This window comes from Oikopleura dioica, chromosome XSR, assembly GCF_907165135.1.
Source record: "Oikopleura dioica chromosome XSR, OKI2018_I68_1.0, whole genome shotgun sequence".
Lineage (NCBI taxonomy): Eukaryota > Metazoa > Chordata > Appendicularia > Copelata > Oikopleuridae > Oikopleura > Oikopleura dioica.
The window spans coordinates 5293188-5311270 of NC_137294.1; the positions used below are offsets into that span (position 1 = coordinate 5293188).

The window sequence follows — 18083 nt, forward strand, 5'->3', positions numbered from 1 at the left end:
CGGGTCGGCTTCGCCCTGACTCTGATTGAAAAGAATAATCGGGCGTGGCCTCCCTTCGGGTCGGCTTCGCCCTGACTCTGATTGAAAGAATAATCGGGCGTGGCCTCCTTCGGGTCGGCTTCGCCCTGACTCTGATTGAAAAGAATAATCGGGCGTGGCCTCACCTTCGGGTCGGCTTCGCCCTGCTTCTGATTTAAAATAATAAACGGGCGTTGCTTCCCTTCGGGTCGGCTTCGCCCTGACTCTGATTTAAAAGAATAAACGGACCTCTTTTAGTAGATTGTCATCCGGCAAAAGGGGTCCTCCGGGGGTCCTCCGGCAAAAAGTGACCAAAGTTTGCCTAAAGTTTCAATTCTTAGCCCAGCAAGGCATTCCATAGGATTATATAATTTTGGTCTTTTAGCTGATAGTCTTCCACCTGGGAGGTCCTCCGGGGTTCCTCCGGCCGAACTAGACCACTGTTGGCCATAGGTGGCCATTTACTGGCCGAGCGCGGCCATATATTGAATATTTTAATATTGGTCTTCCAGCGGATGGTCTTCCAGCAGGGAGGTCCTCCGGGGTCCTCCGGGCGAACTAGACCAAAGGTGACTATAAGTGGCCATTAACTGGCCGAGTTTTTATTAGTTAAAATTTGGTTACAACGTGAAAAAATGCAAAAATCGAAGTGAACCACGATGAACCGCGAGAATGACCGGCTGGTTGAAAAAATACCGCCTCACTGAATCAAGTGAATCATAAGCTTTCATTTAAGCTATAGAACGTCATCATAGCACCCCTATATCAGAAGTTGATATTTCTGAAATTTCAGATCTGACAGTCTTGGTCAACTTTGGAGCCCTGGGAAAGTGTGAAAAACGAAGTTGGCATAAAATTTTTTTGGCTCTATCGATTCAGGCTGACCTCAACTTTCACTTGGTATGCACAAAATTATCAAAATCAAACTAGCAGGTGCTCAAAATTGGCTTCAACTGATATGAGTGCCAATTTTCTCCACAAAAATCTGTCAAAAAAAGCAACAAGAAGATCCATTTTGAAAAATCTAATTGATCAACTTTTCCAAGCGTGTCTTGAAGTATATGTATTCGTAGTTTGGTGAGATTTTTCAAGAGAACTTGGAAAATAGAAAATGCCGCGGTAAGCCTAATTATACAACATTGTGATCCCACTTCATCCATTTCACTCATTGTTATTATTAGTAAAATCGATCTCTGCCATTGTAACTTTCACAATTTTCAATTTTCCGAAGAAAACAATCAATGCACCAATTACGATAATACATATCACAAATCACTAAGATGTCTTTATTTCTCAGAATCTCCTATTAGCAAGACAATCTGGCCGCTTCGTTTCCGCGTTTCATCTTCTTTGTAGAGATGTGCGATTGAGGCATCTTTTATATTGAACTTAGTCTCGATCTTGGGGACTATCTTGTTTCTTGCTAGAAATCCAGCTGCCTTAAATTCATTAAATAGATATCTTATAAATCATAATCGCATTGCCTCGTATAAGTCGTTTACTTTTGCATTCGCTAGGTTGATTCCAGAAAGATACACTTCTTTGGCCAAAAATGGCCTAAGATAGAGCTGTACTTTTTGCTCGTGAGGGCCAAGGAGAATGACCCGTCCACCTGGATTCATCATAGCCAGGTCTGTTTGAAGATTTTCCGGTTTGGACTCGACTAAGAGGTCGATCCCTCCAATTCGCGATTTAACCATTTTGACTAGCTCTTCATTCGTGTTATCGGCATGGTTAAACACTTGCAAGCAACCACATTCTTTAGCAGCTTTTTGACCATTGAATGAACCTGCAGTGCCATATACGCGCAGGTTGAGAGCCCTTCCGATTTGGGAGAGCGCATTTCCGACTGCCCCGCTTGCTCCCTTGACGAGAAGCGAACCACGAGGAGGAAGACGCGAGATCTTTGCGAGAATTCGATGCGCTACAAAGTAAGGAAGGCCGTAGCAGGCTCCCTCGGCGAATGATACGCTATCTTACGCTGAAGTTAAATAATTGCCGTCAAACTCTTTTACCTGGAAGGGCATGAACACTTCCATTCAAAACAGAAGCAACGCAGTACTTAGCGTAAGTCCCTGTTTTCGTCGAAATGACAGTATAAACTCGATCCCCCAAATCAAACTCCGTCACTGAATAATTGCCAATTACTGACTAAAATTAAACCTCACCTTGGCGTCCTTTTTGTACAATTATTCCCGCCGCATCACTTCCTGAAAATAATTATTTTCCAAAAATGATTTTAATTGTCCTTGCCTAAGATAAACGGCTTCTGGAGCTTACGCCCTTGCGAAAAATAGCCCGAGCGTAGAAGCACATCAAAGTGATTGACAGAAGTAGCGCGTATTTTGATCAATACGTCAGTGGCCATCAAACGGAAGTCTAGCTCGTCCAAGCCGGACCACTGCATCGAGCTTGCTGGGCCGTAGTCTTTCAATAAAATGCCTTTAAACTTCTCTGACTTGAGACGCATGCCATCTCTTATCACGAATCCAGTTCTGTCCATTTTCTCTGAAATTCCGGACTCTTCTCCTGGGGAGGGTTGAAATTCCTCGCCATGGCGCTTGAATATGTATGCTAATTACGCATTGTTTCTTTCAACACGGTTTTCAATAAGCTGACCTTTCGAATGACTTCTCTAATCCTCCTTTTGCTTCGAGCCGATTTCCTTTGGGAAAGCGATAAATAAGAGACGAAATGAAAAAACAGTATCGTGGACTCTATTTTCTTCATTATTCCTAGCACTTGTGGAAAGCAGAAGAGGGTAAGGATCAATTCTAGCAACTGGCCTTCGAAGTAAGCTTTCAGATCGTCTGGAAAAGGAGGAGGCGGAAATAATGCCAACAATGGACTTGTTTCAGGTGGTGAATACGGAACGGTTTTAGAGAATTATTTTTGCCGATGATATCAAGGAAGACTCATTTTCTAAAACGACTAAAAAGTATCTAAAATTGATTACGCCTCTGCTGGCTTTGCACATAAAACAAACTATCAGGACAAAGATGCAATTATTGAGGGGTTTTTCATGGCCGTAGGTATGAGTTGATAATTTCACATGTTGAGAAATAATGAGAAATAAGCTGTGGCCACGGGAATTTACTTGCTTGTTTACGCAGTCGTGCGAATCCTGCATTCCGTTCAAGCTATCGAGTTTGGAAGAGGAGGAACAGGTTTTTTCTCTCAGCTTTTCTCGTTTTATAGTTTTCGTAGCAAGAGAGGTTCTGGACCGTGATGCTGTTTCAAAAGAAGAACACTTGGAACTCTTGCGCAAACTGTGGCCAAACGGGGAAAAGAAAAATCTTTTCTTCAGGTCTTGGTCACACGGCGTAGACTATGATTCGTTTATTTACGACTGAGATGTATTATAACTGTAAATAAAGAACTCTATCCGGCTTTGAATAGGAGCACTGCAAAAGTGTTAATGTAGAAATAAAGAAAGTGCTTGGACTCGTGCGTCACGTAAGAGCCGAAATTACGCCCAACGATACAATGCCATGTAGGGCTAAAATATGATTCAAAGTATGGGAGTCAAACTCACCCATATTTTTTGTCGGCTTCTTTCTTTATCGACGCAGCAATATCCTTCTCCAGCGAGAATCGGTCAACCGCTTTATTTTGGGCTATTTTAATAACTTACTGAAGCTGCTTTTCAAATATGTTCGACCCTTTTCCTTTTATCGCACAGTCGATGAGGAAAATCTGTTCTGCCGTTGCCATATCCGCGTTTTTGATGGTCGTCTTAGAGATATTATAAAAACGCAATGAATAGTAACTTCTCTCACCTTGCCGCCGTTCTTCTGAAATCTATCTTTGATTTCCGCCAGTGTTTCCGGCTCTGGATTGGCCTTAATGTTTTATGTTAAATAAGGACCTTATCTCTTTTCATACTTTTGACATTTGGAAAAATTCGATGAACTAAAAATAATGTGAATGAAGAGGAAACCAAACGCCGCGCCACACGCATTGGTGTTTGTAGTTGCTTACCGGAAGTGCTCTGTAACGTAGTTTTTAGACAAAGCACATCAGCATATTTACCGAATTATAGCCTAAGATCTATAGGCTCTATGACATATAGTCTATATATGATAAAGACTATATGATATAATCGCATAATCGCAAGACCGAGCTTTTGTGCTCGCCTCTGCGGCATTTCCATTTTTTTTAGAGGCGCGCTGCCACTGACCCAGCGCTTTGCTTTCCAGAAACCTCTTCGTCGAGTTTTTCGAGCCGCTCGGTTTTGCCTCCGACATTTTTTCTCTGGAGTGATTGGTTGGTACTCTCCACGTGCTTCTCCTTGACAATTTAAGGCCCATACCAGCGTTCATTTCTTCACTTGGCAATTCGTAAAAGTCAAAACCAGAGCTCAGCAAGAGACCGGCAACTACGGAGATGGAAAACATCGACCTTATCAACTACCGGCTAAAACGGCACAATGAAGAGCGACGACAAGAGTATCAAATGCTCACGAAAGCTGTCGAGGATCAGCAAAAGAAAACTGCTGCGAAGAAAGATGATCTCAAGGATTCTTTCCAGGAGAGCAAGGAGAAGAATGAAATCGCCGAGGCTAAACGTAAGTAATCTTAGTCCATCAAAAAGGCTGTGAAATACTGAATTTAGAGCAAGAACATGCGATCTTGATTTGCAACGAGCTCCAATCGCAGCAAGTAAAGCAAGAAGGGATCGTAAACGAGCTGGGTCGAATTCAAGACTTTTCGAAAAAAGTTGAGGAAATCAACGACGACCTAATCAAGTAAGAATTTAGCAAGGAAGAAGATGAATCGTGTGTTCAAAAAATTATTAAGAGAAGACGCCATGTTGGAAAAAGCGTTGGAAACTTGCAAAACGACGAAATCGGTCCATGATGCGATTTGCAAGGAAGTCGATGAGCTTCAAGCCGCGTGGGAAGCGAAGAATGAGAAGATCGAGCAGTTCCTTGAGCAGAGTAAGTCACGGAGTTAATCAATTGAAACAATTTTTCAAAATTAATATTGAAAATAACTTCTTTTTTTAGAGCTGGAAGATGTGCCAACTTATGAAGACCCAAACTTCGAGGCAAAGGCGATCGAGCAGGAGCGCATCTTTCAAGAAGAAATGAAGAAGTACCAACAACCAGTTGGAGACGAGGAAAAACTTGTTCGATACGAGGACTTCGCGAAAAACCTTGAAGAACAAATCGCTAAGGAAATCCATGTTCGGGAAGTCGAAGCGAAGGCTCATGGCGAGTGGATGCAGAAGAAGGATGTAGAGAAAAATGGTGAGATTTCAAATATGATATTTAATAAAAAATTCGCATTTTAGGACTGATTAAAAAGTCGAAAGCCTTCTGCGAAGAGAACGAACAGAAATACACTACTGCGATGGCTGAGTGTGCCAAGCTCGACTCCTCTTCTTCCACTGGAGCTGGCACACGCGATCGACTGCAAAAGAAATTCAAGGAACTTGGTGATCAACGAGTCGGCAGAGAGGTAGCCTGTGGAGAAAAGAAGGCCGAACTCGAGAAAGGCAAGAAAAGGGTCGCTTTCATGAAGCAAATGAATGAAGATAAAACCGGGAAGGTGCGCGAGCTCAAGGAGGGTGCGACAGACTTGAAAAGAAAAGTTGAACGAGCGGGTAAATTGAACATGCTCAAACGAGAAGACCTCGAGCCGGTAGCCAATGCGATTCAAAGAAAGAGGATGACCATCGACTCTGTCATGAATGATCCAATCTTCGCGGTAATTTTCATCAGTTCCTTTATATTTTTAACCAAGCAAATTAGGAAATCAAGGATTTGGAAGCGAAGTTTGCGGCAATTCAGGTTGAAAAAGAGGGATTTCTTGCAAAAATCGAGCAGGCCAAAAAGCAAAAAGAAGAGAAGCAAGCTCAAATCGGCGAACTTACTAAGAAGGATGACGAGAAGCAAGCAAAATTCAACGAGCTTGCTGCTGAAAATGCCTCAATCAAGGTACCGTTTTCATGCGTCCTGTCGATGAGTGTTGGCGACTCTTAATCCACTTTTAGCTTTTGCTCGAGGCTGAAAACGAGAGACTTCAAGAGTTTGAAGAAAAAAAGGAAGGATTCAAGGAAAAACTGGCGAAGGGAGCCACGGCAAGAGAAGAGCTTCTCGAACGAAAAGCAAAAGAGCAAAAAGTCCTCGAGAGTATTTTGGAAAAAGTCCTCGATCATGGACGAAAGGAGGCGATCATGAAACAGCGCCTCGCAAAAACTCAAGAAGGTTAGCATTCTCCCGTAAATAAGAGATCTAAAAATGACTCAAATATAGAGCTGGAAAAGAAAGAAGCCGATCTTGTGGAGCTAAAGGAGCAACTTCGCAAAAAAGAGGAGGAGAAGAATTCAACAGCTGCACCTAATCATCAGACCCTTGTTTCTCTCCCAGTGCAAGAAAAAGAGTCCGAACAGGCTATCATGTCTGCTCCAACGCCCGTTCTTTCGCATATATCTCCACCTGTGTTACCAGAGCAGGAAACAAATCTTCTTAGCGAAGAAGAGGCTGCTCCTTCTGCACAATCGAGCATCGACACGACCATTGAACTAATGGCATCTCCCCCGGCTCAAAAAGAAATGGCGAGTGGAAAGGCTCAGAAGGCGATTATTCTCAAGCCAAGACATCAGCGGAATCGACGTTCGCCCCAGGAGCGAAAACTCAACTCTCAGCCCATTTTGTCCGAAGACGATGAAGTCATTAAGCTTTATGATGAAGCAGAGCTCGCTCGAACAACTTCCCTCATGAAACGTAAAGAGATATTATTCGTTTAAAATATTTTATTCTCAAAACTTTTTAGCTGCGCGAGCACCTGATAATCAGTCGCAAATGTCAGAGGAAAGTTACGCGACTCCTATCGGCCAGCATCCTCCAACCAACTTGTGGGAGCTCAACAGAAAGAAGTCGACGCCGAAGGAGGCTGAAAACATGTCAAGCCCGCCGTCAGTCCTCTTTGTTGGCGAAGAAGCAGCAGCGCCAACCGAAACCGAATCTATTGGCGACGACTCTCTGCTTGGATTCCTAACCACGTACGTAACAAATTGAACGCTTGAAACTCATTACAATCATCTTCTCTAGACCAAAAATTCCACCGGTAGCTGTTGTCAAGCCGAAAACACAGAAGCCGATTCTCGGGTTAGTTTTTTTGCTTCATATTCGGGATTTATATTATTTCGTAGAGGTTCCCGAAAGAGCCAATCACGCCAATCCTTCCGAGAACCGAAGAAAGCTCGAAATGCAAGCTCCCAGGAGTCCAACGCTTCTTCCTTGTCGCCTCTCTCTCGAGGCCTACGAAACCACGAATCTCCTCCCCGCATCCAGATCAAGGAGAATCATAAATACGTGCAGACGCCAAAAACTGACCGAGCGAGATCGGTTTCGTCGAAGATAGGACCAAAAACTCCAACGAAATCGCCGAAGCCAATCTTGAAGACGCCAAAATCGGCGCCTTCCGCCTCTAGGAAATGTTCGAAATTTGCTGTTCTTTTGACAATCGTTAATGCCTAGGAAATTGTTTTTCGAATATGAAAAAGGCGAAGAGTTAGTTTTTCGAATACCAAGACTCCGAAGAGTACTCCAAAGAAGGCACCGAAGACGCCTAAGAAAATCGGCAACTTCGATGTCAATCCAAGCGACATTGAGGACTTTTTTTAAACTGCCCCTTCTGAACACTGTCTCTTGTAAATAGTAAAATTAACAGTGCTACCATCACAATTGCCTTCTTTTTAAACATAAAAAAATGGGTAACTATTTGATACCGCATTAAACGGCGCAAAGCAATGTTTGCAGCATGGAACAGGTTTTTCTCTTAATGGAGATCTTGTTCCTAAATGCAACAAGACGGACAGCTGCGTCGGGAAACACAACACCCACGTCTTGACATTCCACTGATAAGGCAAAACTATATAAAAGACGTTTATTTGCATGAATTCCTGGCCCTATCACGAAAGACAAAATAATTGTTTTTGGATTAGCGAGTGATGCGTTCTCAGGCCTACAAACAGTGAGCCTCAAAAATCAGCTCTGCTGAGTTAATGTTTACTGCTTGGGTAGCCAAGAGTTTAATCATATATAGCTATGGACAGCGGAAGATAGCATCTGTTTGTAATCTCAGGGTCGGAGTGACCCCGGGCGGCTCGCTGAAGCGCAAACTCTTCCTTCCTTTGTAAACTAAGTTTAGTTAGTAGCACCTTTGGAAGTGAGAGAGACCCGTGCAGCAGTTTGTTGTTGACCTCATTGATTTGGCGATAGCGAGCGCGGAAGAGATCGCTGCCTCTTTACTCGCCCCTGGTCCTTTATAAAGAGAGCTCGAATCGTCCGTCGAAATCAACTCCAACTCCAACCAACGGCGGATCCGTCCGATCGAGCGAAGACGCACGCGCAATACAAATTTCTTCCACCAAAACAACAACGCCAAGCATAGGCATCCATCAGCACAAAGAAACAAAGAGAAACAGAGAAAAGCACACGAGAAAGAAAGCAACATGAAGAGCTTTTTAATCGCCGAAATTCTAGGGCTCGACGAAGAAATGCCTACGATACCTAAGCTCATTCCGAAGCTAGAATTCAAAGAAAATAAAACAGGAGCGGATTTTTTTATATGCTTCTTTCAAAAATATGTTATTGATTTTCATATGGAAATAATTTTAAAGTAAAGGTGTAGGTTTAAATCTCATCAATTAGAAACAATGATTCTAATTATCCATTTACTGTTGTGGCTCTGGAATATTCCATCTTGCGTTAGAAAATAGGCGGGATAGTGCGAAATCGAAAGATAAAATCAACAGTAATAAAATTAATCCCGCGATAAGAGGAGTACGAGTGTAAAGTGTGCTCCAAGAGATTTGCGCAAGAGCATCAGTTGGAGTACCACGCGCGCGTGCACGAACGAGTCAAGCAATGCACCCACTGTGGCGAGTGTTTCAGGTCCAAGTCCAAGTTTCGCCAGCATCTGCGGGAGGTGCACTCCAAACGGGTCGACTGCTCTGTCTGCGATAAGAGGTACCATCTTTTCTCAGTCAAAAAATCTAAGTCAAGAAAATAAGGTTCCGAGATAAGACAGCGCTGGAGAAACACTTTGCCCGACAACATCCAGGTAGCAACGAAAACATGCCCAAATCGTCGACAGCATCGCCGTCTCAGCTCTCACCGTTTTCTTCAAAAATCACGAACCCAATGTCGAGTCAGAGTCTATCAAATATCAAATTCAAGGATGAGATGCTGAAGCGGTACGCCCAGTCCATCAGCAAGTGACCTCGCGAATAAAGAAAATGTCATCTCGTGAAATTTTACTTTCTTTGCGTATAATAAGGTGCAACAGACAAAATAAAAGTTCATGATTTGAAAAAGAAGTGCTTATTTATCACCGCAGGGGAGAAAAGACGGGCTGGGGGATTACGTTGAAATCGTACCCACCCGCGGCTTTTCTTACCGGTTCAGTTTGGTGAAAAAAACAGAGCAGAAAATATTTGCTAAAAAGGATGGGTCGATTCGTTCCAATTGGCTTCGCATTACTTCTAGGCGCTTTGATTTATTTTGCGCTGCAAAAAAACGAGGGCAAGAATGAGAATATACTAAAGCAAGAGAGAAGAAAAGAAAACGCGAAAAAGAGGGAGCATGTTCGTGTCGCGAAGCAGAATATGACGGAAGCCGAGATGCAAATAAATGGAAGTCCGCCCGAGTACTTGATGGTATTTCATTATCTATCCAGGTAAAAGACAACGACATACTCCATCGATTGCAATACTCTCTAGCTTGGAGTTCAAACAAGAAAGCGATCTAAAGTCAACAAGGACAAAAATAAAAGATTACTATACAGATATGGACATGCTAACTGGGTTCGAGTTCCACATGGTAACTCCCTATCCAGAGTTTGAATCCTCTGAAGCTGAATGCGAGGGAAGAAATTGCTACGAGGAGAGAGTGATGATTAAGTCACTAGGAAAAGAGATCGCACTCAAAGTGAACAGAATGAATCCGAAAAAGGATGGTCTCGATAAAGAGACCTAGACTCTTTGACTTCAATTTAGAGACCTACAAAGCTTGATAAGGCAGTTATTGTCGTACTTGATGGAAGTTATGTGCTGACGCAAGAGACCATCACTAGTCGTTTGATGACGATGCCGAAGGGCTTTCTATGGTGCCTCACTCAGATGACGACGTCGGGCAGAGAAAATGTTGGAGGACACTGCCGCGACAACCGCTTCTCGATTCAGGGTTCAAACGTAATTGACTACATTTCAAAAGTGCCCGATGCTGGAAAGATTCTTAGCCCTTCTGAGGAATTCACAGGGAGGATGAGAATCGCGTCGCAAACAAAGATCAGCTGGCGCAGAGAAAAGCTCTTTCTAACTCCTGTTAAAAGTCTCTAACAACTGCTGCGATAATAAAACTCGACAGAGAAATTTTTGGGATAAAGTCACACAAACTTCGAATTCTTTGGTATCCTTGAGATAGATTTATTTTGTACACGGCGTTAAATAAGTCAAATAGTCTAGTTTTGCGGCAGCAGGTCGTTGAGGCCTTCTGCTCGTGCGTTCCTCGGTATTCTTTCCTCAACTGTTAAATTTTCGAATTTGGGGATAAGTCGAATTCGCCTAAAGTTTCAATAAATCAAGATAATTGATTTTTATTTCACCTAAAGAATGAAGAAAGTCGACTCTCATCGTCTTTTAACTCTTTGTTGTCTTCATTGTAGGATGGAATGTCAATGTCAGACAAGTGCCATCGATTCATCCACATCGTGCCAAGCCAGCCAATGTCAACCATTGCTAAAATTACGCTGAAAGAGAAAAACGAAAAGTAGAGAGTCTCTACTAGAGACTTACATCTAAATTTATCTGAGAACGAGAGCTGCATTTCATCACAAGTTGCCAGGGGATTCCAGTTTCTTTCAGAATATTTGTCCATATAGAATAATGTGAAAAAGAAAAAGTTCATTTCTTTTATTTGACCACGACCAAGAGCCTCAGAATTGCACTTGACAAAATTATGTGCTGAACTGTTCATTGAGGATTCTGAGATCGGCGACGCTTTTGCAGCAAGTCGCCGGAAATCGCAGCGGTAGTCTTCTAACACCGGCCGCGTCCAGTAGGAGGCAACTGCAAGGAAGAAGCTCGCCCAGGACAAAGTCGCCCAAAAAGGATTTGTTCTTGCATATTTTTTCAGATCCTTGCCAACTTCGTAGTAGTCTAAGAGAACTTTAGAAGATAAATCATAACATGACGAACCTAGCACGAGATTTCTTGCCGGAGTATAAACAAACTTGATTGTGGGTCGCTTCACGAATCGATAATAAAAGCGAACGCGAAAAGGATGTTTTTGAAGTTTTCTATATTCTCGGCTGGCTTTATATTAAGTCGATATCTGCTCGATTTTAGTAAGGTCTGTCTCCGAGCGATTGCCCAGATATTTGGCTCACCAGCCATTTCAAAATCTAAACGCGTGGAATTATCTTCTGAATTAAAATACAGAAAGGTACATAAATTGGAAAAGATGACTTTGAAGGAACTTTGTAAGGTTTCAGCAAAAATGGCTCAATAGTAAAGCAATATTTGTAAGCAAGGAAACACTTGAAAATCGCAGAATGCATCTGAAGTCTCCAGAGTCTGGAGGAGCAAATTGTAGGTTAACAAGCACAACTGGGGGGAACTACCACACACTGCTGTTAGAGAGCTGCCTAATCTGAGATAACAGGACTATCAAAGCTTAAAAGCTAAGATCAACGAAGACTACCCAAAATAATTTTTGCCTAATTCCTACTTCCATTCACTTTTCTCTAGGCATCTATTTAACATCAGAGTATGTAAAGTTTATTTTAGGAGAAAGAAAAGTTCTGTTACATGCTGAACTGAAATGCATTTTTTAGTTTTTGACTATTTTTGTCACTAGGGTACACACTTACAAAAGGAGTTTTGTTGCACAGACAAAGTTTTACATTATAAAATAGTGTCTCAAATTTGTTGCATAATGTTTGCGCATGCTGTTGATACTAATCTAAGGGAGAAACTAATTTTCATTATTTTACTAGATGCTATTAGTAATAGCCTATTACTTCGATGCTATGACTCATAAGTTATGAGAAGATGGACTAACCAAAATAATGACGTGATATACATGTACAGTTTTTTTCCTCTTTTGTGGACCCCAAGTTTGTGGACATTTTCTTGATTTTAAGGGGTTTACGTGGGACACTATTGCAAAGATAATGTTCCACTTTTGTGGACATTTTTCCTGATAAGAAAATTTTAGAGGCAATAATAGCATATTTTTTTTCAAAAATCAAGGGTTATTTTTGAGAAATGAAGGGCTAAAGCTGTTAAATTTGTCGAAAAAACATAAACATAAGCAAGAGAAAGGCGTTTCAAGAATGAAATTTGTCATTTTTCTATAAAAACTTATGTTTGAAAAAATTTTAATACACTACGGCGGGACATTTTTTTGGGAACCCTTGCCCACTTTTGTGGACATTTTTCCGAATATTTGGGACAAAGAGTGTCCACAAAAGAGGAAAAGAACTGTATATGACTGAATTTGAAAATAGCCCAGCAACGATATCATTTGCTATAAGTAGGTCTGATACAAACGGTGGATCGTTTGCTTGTCAACTTAATCTGCTAACTAACCCTATGATATTCGACGATGAAATATTTATTTGTACAGTCAAAAGCAGTCATACATGAATGTGCATTAAAGATCGAAAAAATTAACAGTTGAAAAAATGTTCAGTTTAATTTATGAATTACAAAATAAGGATTTTCATCCTCTCCCAAGGCCAAGACAGTAGAATGCGCGCAAAAATGATACAACACAAATGAAACATTATCTTATTTTATTAGGAATAAACTGGAACTGACGTAGTTTTTTCTTCTTGTTCCTGGAATGCTGGTGGCGACAATGTGAAGGGTTGAAGGGTTTTTGTCTCCTGAGACGTGTGTGAAGATGAACTGCAGATAATACACTTTGGATTGGACAAAGAGTGGAAGGAAAGGCGGAGGTGGATGATCAGGAAGCGGCAATTGCCTCTTCAAGCGAGGCGAACACTTGACGTCCACCCCTTCGTGATCTTGTTCGGTTGTCTCCTCCTCCGTCGGTAGGAACTCCACTGCGGCGAGCCCGTCGTCGCTTCTGAAAACATATATTTAGTTAATGGGCTACCCTAAAGATCTGTAAAGTTGCTAAATGGTTTTTCATGCAGCATGCCATTGTGTCCTTAAGAGCTCGTGTGTTTGTCTTTAATGTCTTAAATGTTACCATCTTGGCTTGCGTCTTCGGCGTTTGTCGCCCCTCAGCTATAATTCGCATGTTACGACCTCGCTACTGCTAACTGTGTTCATAGAATGCGTTAGAGAATGAATGAAGAAATCGCACTTTAACGATCTTGCTCTTCCCCACTTTTCGCTGGAAGAGCGAAAACATCTGACGATTCCTCTGGTAAGCCCTCGCAAAAAAGAATCTCTTTTGCGTAAAATGTCTTGAGTGAAATGAATGCTGATGAAGAAATCTTTCGGTATCAATTACAACCGGCACTTTATACGTGTGGCCTGAAAATGAATGCTGTTTATACAATTTCGTAGGGATATTTAAAAAATATCCCGCAGAAAGGTTATGCTGTAGCGACGTAAGACCCTGAATCAATCACATTCGAGCCTGGATACTTGAACTGATCAATCAAATTCGCAAAATGACGGCGATAAAATTCACGAGGAACTTTATCCGGAACGGGCGTGTTACCTTATTCCCCTCGCCGGACTGAAGAGCCTTGAGCATATCATCGATGACATTTTCAGATTCATCGTCGATGATCTGTGTTTTTGACGCAGAGCTTTGAAGTTTTTGCTTCTTCTTTATTTTGGCCTAGATAAGAGCGTTAAATGAATTCATAAATGGAAGTAACGGAATGAATAAAAATCAGTTTTATATTTACCTGCTCCGCTGCGACTTTAGCCATTTCTCGTCGTGATTTCTTCTCTTCCTCCTCTTTCCTCATTTGATTCTCGCGAACGGCAGCCGCGTAATCCTCCCGGAATTGATTCATCATCGAGAAGAATGCTAAATTAATACTATAAAATTTCCACTAAAAACATATGTTTACCTTCAATAGGTGTTTTCTTGGTGTTAAAACATAGGTAATCTGCTAATGACTCGTACTCTTGATCAAGAGTCGCTTTCAGATCAAGGCACAATTTGTGTTGTTCCGTGGCAGTGATCAGGAATTCATTCATCGTCTCATCAAATTGATCGTCTTGGTCCTTGTTCAACAGCTTACTGACTTGCTCGACATTCTTCTCCAAGTTCTTCACCTCTTTCGTCAGGTTGTTGATGCTCTTGTTGAGATCGTCTTGAGCAACGCGGCGCGCTCGATCAGCTGCATGCAGGTCTTTATCGAAGCCTCGTATTTCTTCGTATTTGGGGTCGGTTTCGATAAGCTGGGCAATAAAATGCAGCATCGTCATTGAGTTATCGGCGGTTTTAGAATCGCGAAGTTTTGGCAAGTATTCTATATCAAAACCAAAACTCTGCTGGTTTCGTCCACCAGCATTCATGACGTTTCCAATGAACAGAACCAATTCAAGGAACAGCCTGAAAGGCTTCGACTTTGAAATCTTTCTCGACGCTTCTGTTACGCTGACGATATCTGGTTTGATGTTTCGGTCAACGATCTCTTCGAATTCACGCTGGAATTTTATCGTTTCCAGACGCATGTGAACTCTGTGCATGTCGGAAACGACGACGCAGAATTTTTCCGCTTCGACTAACTCGTTGTATTCGTCTTTGAGCTCTTTAAACATAGAAATCTGCTCAGCATCCGGCAACTGATTGAGTAAACCGACAACGAATGATGTTTCTAGTTCTGGAGAGCATTGAAGGATCTGTTTGCGTACGGTCTGGTATGGAACCTTGACTCGGCCAAGGAAAATTGACAAGTTCTGGGCCTTCTTTGCGTCAAGAATCTTATTCTCCTTTTGTCGTTTCTTTTCAACAGCCGGTCCGTCTGATCTTGTGTTTTTAGGAGCCTTAGTAGCAAAGACGGAGGCGATTTCAGACATGAGGGATTCATTCGCGAATTTTTGTTCATTCGCCTTTGTCCAGATTGAGCCCTCCTTCAACTTAACGGGTTCTATTTTTTGCCAATTAAGTCGTTTAGTCTGGGCGGACTCGTATTTTTTCTTCATTGTAAGACCAAAAGGAAGAGGCCGAGCCCCACCGATCATGCCGCCTGGTGGAGGAGGCAGGCCACCCATTCCAGGAGGACCTGGTGGTCCAGGGGGACCGCGCATACCGGGAGGTGGAGGAGGGGGAGGACCACCAGGGCCAACCATTCCAGGAGGTGGCGGCGGAGGTGGTGGACCACCAGGGCCAGTCATTCCAGGAGGTGGAGGCGGAGGGGGTGGACCACCTGGACCAGCCATTCCCGGAGGTGGGGGCGGAGGGGGTGGACCACCAGTGCCAGCCATTCCAGGAGGTGGAGGAGGAGGAGGCGGCCCACCCATTCCAGGGGGTGGGGGTGGAGGTGGAGGACCGCCGGGAACGGCCATACCAGGAGGAGGCGGAGGGGAGGAGGCCCTCCCATTCCAGGGGGTGCTGGAGGACCAGGTGGAGCGGGGCCAACAATTGTTTTCGCCGCTTTCAAGGCGACAATTTCTTTTTGCAAATTTGATATTTCAACATTTTTCTCGACTCTTTCTTTCTCTAGTTCTGCGGATAGCTCTTCATTGTTCACTCTTAGACTTTGTAAATCAGCATCGTTGACCAGCTCGGTGAGAAGGCCATCGACATTCACAGGCAATTTATTTGAGCTCTTTTGAACACGGAAGTCTGGATCGGTGCCGTTGGGCGTAATGACAAGCTGCGCGACGCAGTCCTCGATCAGACGATAGTGCTGTGATTTGGTGACAGGGTCATCGCGAACGAATAGTAAGTGCTGTAGAATAGAGACAAAGTACTGCTCGGCTTCGGTGCCTTTCGTCGAATGATAAAGATATTTGAAAAGTTCGGACGAGAGTTTGAGATCTTCTCGGATTGCGCTGAACGATGGCTAGATTTATGCGTAGTTGGTAAGACTTACCTAAGTCTATCATGAAGCTCCTGCTGATCGTCTTCTCGCTCTTTTATATAATCGTCGCACTGTCGTATAAGCAGATCTTGCTTGTCGTCGACCGCTTCGGATCGTATCCTGCTGATAAGCGTATCTTTCAGCCCGTTGCGGATAAACTCATTTCTCAGGGATATTCTCACGTCGATGTCGCCGTCCGATTCCTCGTCGTTATCATTTTTGTTTTTTAAAATTTCATTGATCAAAATAAGCACGTACTGCCTCGTAAATATCTGGTTTTGTCGTTGAGTAACGGAATCAGCCTGGAATCAGACATAAGAAACTAGAATTCATTTGAAAGAACTTGCCTCATGATCTTCAGGAATTTTGAGACGCAAAATATTGACTAGATTTTTGAATCGTGATTTCGGAAAGCCATTTTCGTCGGTAAACTCTTCCGCATTTTCTGTCAGCGCACGGATGATGTGACTCTGCCCGTCGGCATCAATGGCGACGACTGCCAGTAGCTTCGACGATTGATGAATCACAGAAAGTGGTATGTCAGGATTGAGCGTCAGGCATAGTGCCTTGATAGCGCGGAACTCCTTCACGAGCCGCTTGTAACCGAAGCCAACGTTTCCAATTTTGCAAATACTGCGAGAATCAAAGGGATATGAAAGCAAGAGAGAGATAATGACTCACCTTAGAACAAGGTTTTTTATGTTAAATTCCACTCTTCTCAGTTCTGCGTCAAGCCGCGTCGCGTCCTGTGTCATCCCAAACATGTCGATCGAGTATCTCAGTTTCCTCTTCGTTTCGAGATACTCAACTGTTTGTGCTCTCATAATTTCGACGAGGGTAGACAGTCCATCTGTTTTCTGGCCAGCATCGTCTCCACCGCGGTCCACAGGACTGCAGAACTCTTTCAACCAGTTGACCGTATTTGAGCTCGCTCCGACCTAAAAATGATAGAAAAGTCCCTCGCGGTCAGAAAAAACTACCTTTACGGCCTCAAGAGTAGCCCTCAATTCGCTCTTTTTCATCGTTTTCCACGAAAGAAGATCTTGCGAGTGATTCCTCGAGTCGCTTGCAAGCGCTTTGTTCGAATTAAACATCCACATGACGACCCTAGAAATGGAATGAAAACAACTCGGTTTCAGATTACAACTTACATTTGCTCTTTTATTGGTCTTATATTTTTTCGAATTGGACCTCTCGATGCTTCTTTGATGTCCGTATCGTTCATCATTTTCTCAAGTAACTCATCGAGCTAAAGGTATTTTTGTCAGAATTTTTCACAAATCAAGGAAGAGAAAGGATTTGAAAAAAATCAAGGAAGAGACTGTGACAACAAGATTTTCAAGAAATTACCTTTTTATCTGATATCGCTTGGCAAAACGCTTTTGTCTGGTCCATGGTCATGTTTCCACCAAAGCCGCTATCTACTCCCGATTTGGTCGATCTCATTTTGTGTTTCTCTGGCTTCTCTCCGGATATGTAACTAAACAAGTGTTATGTTTCATACACTCTTTTCCGATAGCGATTGTCACTGTACCTAGTTATCCTAGAGAGGCCTCTATCTTTGTCTTTATGTTTATCCATTTCCGACTACAGTTCTCTTTTCATTTCTTAATCATTTTTATGAGCATATGAAATTTCTTTTTTAAAATTGAAAAATTTCCGCGCTGATCAAAGAAAAACGCGCTTGGCCGTTTGTTTGTCAACGGTTGTGTCTCTCTCTCTCTTTTATCCCGGACGCGAATCGCGAAATCACACATTTCGAAAAAAAATGTTCAGCAGGCCAAAAAAGCAAATTGAATCATCTCAAAAGTAGTAAAACGGCTACATGATTTATTTCTCATGACGTGGTCAGGTTAATTTTTCACTAGCTAGGCTCCTTTCACGAAACTTTTGCTTATCAGACGGAAATTTAATTAACGACCGCCGTTTTATCTGGCTATAGATCGGGCTTTCCTATGAAAACTCATGCTAGATATCTACTTGATGGGCAACGTTAATGTCAAAATGGACCAGGGGAAACAATAACTCATA

General features: G+C 42.6%; 6 protein-coding genes across 6 annotated transcripts; 2 read left to right on the top strand and 4 right to left on the bottom strand.

Annotated features, from left to right (window-relative positions):
- Positions 1-1304: 1304 nt before the first annotated feature.
- LOC145708944 (zeta-crystallin-like) lies at positions 1305-2521 on the bottom strand. The gene is made up of 4 exons (XM_081786638.1): positions 2299-2521; positions 2034-2147; positions 1521-1993; positions 1305-1457 (listed from the first exon to the last, which is right to left on the bottom strand). Exons 1-4 carry the CDS (start codon positions 2519-2521, stop codon positions 1305-1307), a joined length of 963 nt encoding a protein of 320 aa, XP_081642764.1.
- An 840-nt stretch (positions 2522-3361) lies between these two features.
- On the bottom strand, positions 3362-4047 carry LOC145706828 (dynein light chain LC6, flagellar outer arm-like). Its single transcript, XM_081784276.1, has 5 exons — positions 3904-4047; positions 3798-3860; positions 3699-3753; positions 3554-3635; positions 3362-3517 (listed from the first exon to the last, which is right to left on the bottom strand). Exons 1-5 carry the CDS (start codon positions 3910-3912, stop codon positions 3400-3402), a joined length of 327 nt encoding a protein of 108 aa, XP_081640402.1. The 5' UTR covers positions 3913-4047; the 3' UTR covers positions 3362-3399.
- Positions 4048-4404: 357 nt separating this feature from the next.
- LOC145708945 (uncharacterized) lies at positions 4405-7042 on the top strand. The gene is made up of 9 exons (XM_081786639.1): positions 4405-4585; positions 4633-4765; positions 4818-4957; positions 5027-5269; positions 5314-5729; positions 5774-5959; positions 6016-6229; positions 6278-6748; positions 6798-7042. The coding sequence occupies exons 1-9, from the start codon at positions 4405-4407 to the stop codon at positions 7040-7042; spliced, it is 2229 nt and encodes a 742-aa protein (XP_081642765.1).
- A 2381-nt stretch (positions 7043-9423) lies between these two features.
- Positions 9424-10373, top strand: LOC145709535 (uncharacterized). Its single transcript, XM_081787222.1, has 2 exons — positions 9424-9707; positions 9751-10373. Exons 1-2 carry the CDS (start codon positions 9478-9480, stop codon positions 10004-10006), a joined length of 486 nt encoding a protein of 161 aa, XP_081643348.1. The 5' UTR covers positions 9424-9477; the 3' UTR covers positions 10007-10373.
- Positions 10374-10445: 72 nt separating this feature from the next.
- LOC145709539 (uncharacterized) lies at positions 10446-11435 on the bottom strand. Its single transcript, XM_081787228.1, has 4 exons — positions 11227-11435; positions 10825-11187; positions 10635-10767; positions 10446-10593 (listed from the first exon to the last, which is right to left on the bottom strand). Exons 2-4 carry the CDS (start codon positions 11003-11005, stop codon positions 10491-10493), a joined length of 417 nt encoding a protein of 138 aa, XP_081643354.1. The 5' UTR covers positions 11006-11187; positions 11227-11435; the 3' UTR covers positions 10446-10490.
- Positions 11436-11458: 23 nt separating this feature from the next.
- On the bottom strand, positions 11459-17909 carry LOC145709541 (protein diaphanous homolog 2-like). Its single transcript, XM_081787230.1, is given in 12 exon segments — positions 11459-13123; positions 13730-13852; positions 13923-14047; positions 14091-15510; positions 15513-16023; positions 16065-16354; positions 16400-16685; positions 16734-16990; positions 17033-17159; positions 17204-17301; positions 17403-17532; positions 17587-17909. Coding segments are annotated over 12 exon segments (3537 nt in total). The 5' UTR covers positions 17634-17909; the 3' UTR covers positions 11459-13000.
- Between the last annotated feature and the right edge of the window lie 174 nt (positions 17910-18083).